This window comes from Octopus bimaculoides, chromosome 21 (assembly GCF_001194135.2).
Source record: "Octopus bimaculoides isolate UCB-OBI-ISO-001 chromosome 21, ASM119413v2, whole genome shotgun sequence".
NCBI classification, from domain to species: Eukaryota; Metazoa; Mollusca; class Cephalopoda; order Octopoda; family Octopodidae; genus Octopus; species Octopus bimaculoides.
In genome coordinates this window covers 990,009-997,132 of record NC_069001.1, presented here as the reverse complement: position 1 = coordinate 997,132, position 7,124 = coordinate 990,009, and the positions used below count along the sequence as shown (strand labels likewise).

The 7,124-nt window shown below is 39.7% G+C and overlaps 1 protein-coding gene across 4 annotated transcripts in view; it reads left to right on the top strand.

Moving 5' to 3' along the window:
* Nucleotides 1-7,124, top strand: part of LOC106878660 (uncharacterized) — a 110,357-nt gene that overhangs the window by 74,213 nt on the left and 29,020 nt on the right. For 3 of the 4 annotated variants that reach the window (XM_052975592.1, XM_052975589.1, XM_052975591.1), the window contains one exon: nt 6,711-6,799. In XM_052975592.1, the coding sequence (XP_052831552.1) occupies nt 6,711-6,799 (89 nt within the window). The remainder of the gene's footprint in view (nt 1-6,710; nt 6,800-7,124) is intronic. The other variant, XM_052975590.1, reaches the window with a different exon arrangement.

Sequence of the window (7,124 nt, the reverse complement as noted above, 5' to 3'; positions counted from 1 at the left end):
GGTGGCGGTGTTGTGGTGGGTGTGGTAGAAGTGTGGGGAATGGGGGGGGGCAGCAAGTAATGTAATAAGGTGGATGAAGGTTACCTGCTAAGTTTTTTTTGCATCACCTGTTTTAACGGTGTTGCTGACGGTGGTGGCAGTGGCTGTTGTTATTGTGATGGTCTTGGTTGTAGTTGCAGTGGTGGTGAAAGTTTTGGTAGTAGTAGTTGTGGCGGTAGTAGCGGTGGTAACAGTATTAGATGCTGTAGTAGAAGAAAGTTGTCATGGTGGTGTTGGCATCGGTTGTGTTAATTACGGCGGCGGCGGTGGTGGAAATAGTAAAATGGTATAACAGTCGTAGTAGTAGTAGGCATAATGTACTATTAGTAGTAGTAGTAGTAGTAGTAGTAGTAGTAGTAGTAATGGTGATGGGGTGGGGAGCGTCGTCGTCATCAGTAGAATAATGGTGGTGGTGGTGGTGGTGGTGGTGGTAATCATAGCAGCTGGAGATGCAGCTCTGGCATCAATTAACGGCAGCTGTACAACAGCAGCAGCAGCACTTTTAGTACTTAATGATAGCGGTGTGGATGATGATGATGATCATCATCATCATCGTCAGCATAATGAAGGTGATGTAAGTGGAATAAGGTGAGTGGTGCGAACCCACTTCGTGTTGGCAATACAGATTTACACAGGCAAACACACACACACACACACACACACGTACCTGTGTTTGTATGGCTGTGTGTGTTTATGTATGGCTCTGTGTGTGTGTGTGTGTGTGTGTGTGTGTACACACATAAGTACTAACCACATTAAAAAATATGCATAAGAGTCCCTAAGTGTTTTCTAGTCATTTTGTGTGTAAATATATACGCACACACGTACACATAGTGTTCTGACACACACACACTACACATACATATTCTAATATGTACGTGTATACACGCACACACATCTTCAGAAACGTCTACACTGAACGAACACACACACACACACACACAAACCTGTTAAGCAATCCGGTTTAGTCAAAGAAAGCAGAAACTAGAAAAAGAAGCAGTCTGCGCGCGCGCGCGTTGAGAGAACATTGAATGTGTGTGTGTGTGTGTGTCTAGGCTGCTGCTGCTGTATGTATAGGATGAGTGTGTGTATATAACGAGTGTGTGGTGGTGGTGGTGGTGGTGGTGGTGGTGGTGAGCTGTTATTACAAAAAGAATAACAAAAAAACAAACCCTGCACAAATCCTCGAGCAGACAGCAGACGTCAGAAGGAGAGTTGGAAGCAACAGCAACTGTTGTTTCGCTGTTGTTGGACGACAATAGATATTTATGAATTTTATTAAGGTGCGATCTGGGATGAATACCACATCATCACCATTAACTAGACTAGAATAACACCACCGCCGTATATTGGGTTGTATTACCATGATGATGATGGAGCGATGCTAGTTCCTGCTTTTGAAACTAACTTCGCCAAAAGCACATAACACTAACACACACACATTCTCTCTCTCTCTCCCTCTCGTACACATTCTGTCATTCATTAATACACATACATACAGAACCTCTTTCCTCCTCACACACACACTCATTCATTCTTTCTCTGACACACACACACACGCACATATTCGTTTAGTCTATCTGTCTCACCCTTACACCAAAGTCACTTTCCCTCTCTCGCTTTCTAACACACACTTAGTCCCTTTCTGTTTCACACATTCTATTTGTCTCTATCACTCAAACATACATTCCCTCTCTCCATTACATTCTCTAACAAATACACATCACCAACACACACAGTTTCTCTTTCTCTCACACACACACACACACACTCACTCGGAGTCCGCTTTCTTTGTTGGATCTTACCTACATTGTGTTTTTTCTCTACATTGTTGTTACATACAACATCAATTCTGGCCACGGACACGGTTAGTAATAATAATAATAATAATAATATTCTTGGAGTTATTGTAATTTGAACTTGCTAAACACTCTTCCTTGCCATTGTGTGTATGACTATCCTGTATCTCGGTTGATTTGCTTGTGTGTATATGTGTATATATTTATTTTTCTGCTTCGCTTCATTTGCTCACACACACACACACACACACACACACACACACACAAGGACAAATCAAACAAGACAAAATATGTATGTTTATAGACACGGAGGCTGTATAAAGCCAAGATGAGTTACAGTCCGATGACGGCTTACCTGGCCGGAACTTCGAAGTCACTGTCAATTGTATTCTTGTTAAAGAATAATGATTTTCTAATCTACAGTCGCTCAACCCTGCTAGAAATAACAGCCAAATTTCCCTCAAATCACATTGCTGGCTTAAGAAAAAGGATACGTTGCAAAACGTAGTTTCATACGGAATGGTCACGGCTAGAATGGCTTTTGATCAACAAGTCTTTCTTATTCAGGGTTTTTCCTGGGTCTAAATACCAACATTGATGCCACCGTCACTACCTATACCATACATACCACTAACAAACTACTGTCATACCACCACCACCAGTGCAACAAACATGGGTGACCAGTATCGCATTAAGTCAGAACCATTTTTCATGTTCTATGTTCGAACCTCGCCGGGGTTAGTTCTTGCCTTTCGCCCTTCTGAGCTTGGTAACTATTTGATGCCAGTCAAATACTGGAGGAAGACGGAACGATTCCTTGGAGATTTTAGCCTTGGACTGCGGCCATGCTGGGGTTCCGTCTTGAATGGTATTAGTTGAACGAATCTACTCCAGGATTTATTTTTTTTAAAGCTCGTTACTTATTCTATCGGTGTATTTTGCCGAACCGCTGCGTAAACAAACCAATATTAGTTGTCAAGCGGTGGTGGGGGAACAAACACGCGACAGGCTTCTTTCAGTTTCCATCTACCAAATCCACTTACAAGGCATCGGTCGGTCTGTGGTTATAGAAGATACTTGCCCAAGGGGCCATGCAGTAGGACTGAAAACAAGATCGCTTGGTTGGGAAGCGAACTGCTTAACCACACAGCTATGCGCTTATGAACAGAATTTGAGAAATTTCAAAATCACAGCACACAAGTGTGTGTGTGTGTGTGTGTGTAGCTGAGGGGGTAGTGGTGGCCTTTACGTGGTCATCTGACATGTTAGAACCAACTGCCATCAGGTTTCGTTTACTTTTATAAACTTGTTTGGACAGGCAGCCTTTTTCGACAAGCGGGCCACATGAGACACACACATGTTCATCAGGCCGCACTACTAAAAAAAGACAAGGTTTGTGGATGAAGTTCTAAGAAATAGGTGAGATGGTCATGGCTGTATTGCCTGCGATCTTAGGTTTTGCTCGATGAGGGCAAACCATAACAGCAACAGTTCACCGCTAACATCTCTCTGCGGTTCTTCACCGCCAACACTGCCACCCTTACTGTAATACACCATGAACATAACAACAGCATCTACACTATTACACCACCACCACCACCATCACCATGCATACCACCATTCATAATAATAATAATGTTCAATTGTTGTATCAAGTTTTCAGTCTTTTGTACTTTTCATGGTCGTTCATTTCTTTCATCGTTTTTTCTGTCTCTCTTTCTCTCATCTCATCCTTTCCTACATCTTATATACAGGCATCGTACATCTTACTCCTCTATCAATATATCTATATTTTTTTTATTGTTTTCTTTATTCCGTCATCATACACATTCTAACTTCACTCACTCTCTCTCTATATACACATGTGTGTGTGTATATATATATATATATATATATATATATATATATATACTCACACCTCTCCCCCCCCTCTCTCTCAGTTTCATCGTCTCCTACCTACGTTCTTAATTCTCTCCTATCCTCACACACACGCACGCGCGCATTTGTATACACACACACACACACTCACCTCCTCCTCTCCCCCTCTGCATCATCCATGTTCCAACCTCCCAGACATAACTTTACATGTACATGTGGATGTATTAATGAATCATTAACTTGTTAATTATAAATATATGGACTCTGTTTTCTTTCCCTTTTCGTCATCGTACATAAATGTTGTAATTATTCCTATCTTTATTTACTTTGGATGTGTGTGTGTGTGTGTGTGTTATGTAAATTGTGTTGCGTATGTGTGTGTGTATGTTGTAGTTTGTTTGTACGCAGTAGTGTGTGTGTGTGTGTGTGTGTGTGTGCGTGTTCTGGGAGAGCAAAACAAGACTTGTGTTTGAAGTCCGTTTGATGCTACTAATGTTGTTGTTACTGTTGTTGTTACTTAGCCCCAGGCGAGTTCTGGATTAATAGACCTACAGGATCAAAGGTATTTCCAGCCGTGACCACAAGGTTTTTTTATGTCACACTATCTATCTAGTCATCTGGTTATCTTATCCAGTGTATCCCCACCGTTTTTTTTAAAGGTGGGTAGTGTACCACCATCGTCACTACACCTAGCCTAAGCACCACACCACTATACCAGCACCGCTACTATCCCAGCAGCACCACTGCACTAACATTACGCTTACACAACATCACCCACTCCCATTGTACTAACACCACTCGACCACCATGGGAAGAAATTTGGCTGTTATTTCTAGCATGTCGAACGACCACTTAAAGGCCTCTAATGATTGAGGCCGCTGCTGGGTTCATTGTTGTTATTTTTGTTGTTCTTATATTTTGTTTTGTTATTGTTTTGTCATTGAATTGTTGACAGAAGACTTTTGTTTTTCTTTTCCTTTATTTTTTGTTTGGTACCCTGTGTGAGAACCAATTATTATTATTACTGATGGTTTCAGAAGGTGGTGAGCTGGCAGAATTGGTAGAGCATCAGACAAAATGCAGAGCAGCTTTTCTTCTGAATCCATACATTCTGTGTTCAAGTTCCTCCGACACCGACTTTGCCTTTTATCCTTTCAGGGTCAATGAAATAAATACCAGCTGCATACTGGGGGTTGATGTAATCGACTGTCCCCATTCTCTCAAATTTTCAGGCTTTGTTCCTTTGAGAGAAAAAATTATGATGATGTCGGACAAAATGCTTAGCAGCAATTCTTTCTGCTTTTTTACTTTCTGAGTTCAAATGTTACCAAGTTCAACTTTGCATTTCATTTCTCCAGGGTTGATAAAATAAGTACCAGTTACATACTGGGGGCGATCTGGTCGACTATCACCTCCCTTAGAATTGCTGGTTTTAAACCATTATTATTTGTGGTGCCTGTTCTGTTTCTTTGCATTTTAACCACAGCATCTGTGATGATGCCGGTGCCAAGCTATAATTATTGGACCAAGTCAGTAGGCTTTCTCTTGAGATCTGAAATCTGGGCCATGAAGAAGAACCTGCAAGAATGTTCTGATGCTGGTACAGACGCTTCCCATGAAAGCTCAACCCATGGCATGAGCCCAAGACCAAAGAGGCAGACTTACAGACACGTTCCACCCATCCTTTCTATTATTGCTCATCAGGGATGGTCTTGTCTGGCTACTGCTTTTGTACTAAGCAACAGGCCATGCATCAGTCATTGTATTTTGGAGACCCTCCAGAATAGTGTGAGGGTGTGGTTATGAAGTTTGCGTTTCAACCACATGGTTCTGGGTTCAATTTCACTGTGTGGCACCTCGTTCAAGTGTATTCTACTTAAACTACTGCAATCTCAGGCCAACCAAATTGTTGTGAATTTGGTTGACAGAAACTGAAAGAAGCCCAGTGCTCATTTGTCTTGATATTGCATGATATTTGTAGATGAGTGTCACTGTGTTTCAAGCAATCTTTCATGGAAACGTGTCTGGCCGTGGAAGGAAATATCACCTTGCTTGGAAACTGCTGGTGACAGGAATGGTATCTGGCTACACAGGACACATTTCAAGGAATTCTGTCTGATCCATGCAAGCTTGGCAAAGCTGACATTAAAATGCTGAAGATGTTCATTTTCGTATCCCTAATACCAGGCAAAGACCACTCAACTGAAGTCAGTGTTCTTGGCAGACAAACACAAGATAATTGAAGATCTATGGAAGATCATGGGGAACAGAAATTTCTGGTGCAGTGTTATAAAAGATATCTTGATTACTGGAAGAGAATGGAAGAGTTTTTACTTTCCGCATATATATATCCATGAAGCTAGGTTTTCAAATCTCAACAAAATTTCTTATAGTCATGGAGTTCTTCTGTTTACATCTAGGTTGATTTAAAAGAAAGTATTTTGCAGTTGAGTGGTTGAGAAATGAGGGTTCAATTTTCATTGGGATCAGTTTGTCTTTATTTTATTTTCATATTCATGTTTATATATCTATAAATGTATCTGTGGTCTGTGAACATATACACACACACACACACACACACACACACACAGAGAGAAATTTATACATTCAGTGTGTGTATGTGTATATATACATACACACACATAACACATGCATGTATTTGCATGTATGTATATAAATATACATCCATTCTGTGCATTTTGTACATATGTATAAAGATATGATGTATATGTGAGCATATATATAAATATTTTTACACATATATACAAAGTGGATTTGTATATTTATCCATATATCTGTCTCTTTATCTCTCCATCTATATGTGTGTATAGCTACATGCCATGCCCAATGTTGAGTACAGACTAAAGAAATTGTGTTTTATTGGATTTAGTGTACAATGGTGTAATTGTGATTCTTGTGTGTGAGAGAGAGAGAGAGATTATTTATTTTAAAGACTGTTTAAATAATATTTCATCTTTGATTGTTATCTTCCAGCAGGAACATGAAGACAGAGCTGTCAGACCAGCTGTGAAGAAAGTTGATTTTGATGTCACTGCAAAAGAGAAAGCTGAAGAGCCAACAAGGTAATTAATTATATCAGAACCAGCAGACCCATTTTTGACGACAGTTTTATTAATGATAGAAAATGGCATATACTCGCATACATCATGTAGATACATACACATGTATACATTATAAATATATATGTATACACACACAGGTATATGAGTGTGTATATATATATATATATATATATATATATATATATATACACACACGTGTATACACACACACACTCTTCAATTTTGCTCAGTCATTATTTTATATCAGTGAGCACATGTGTATGTATGTATGTATATATATATGTGTGTATATATATATATATATATATATATATATATATATATA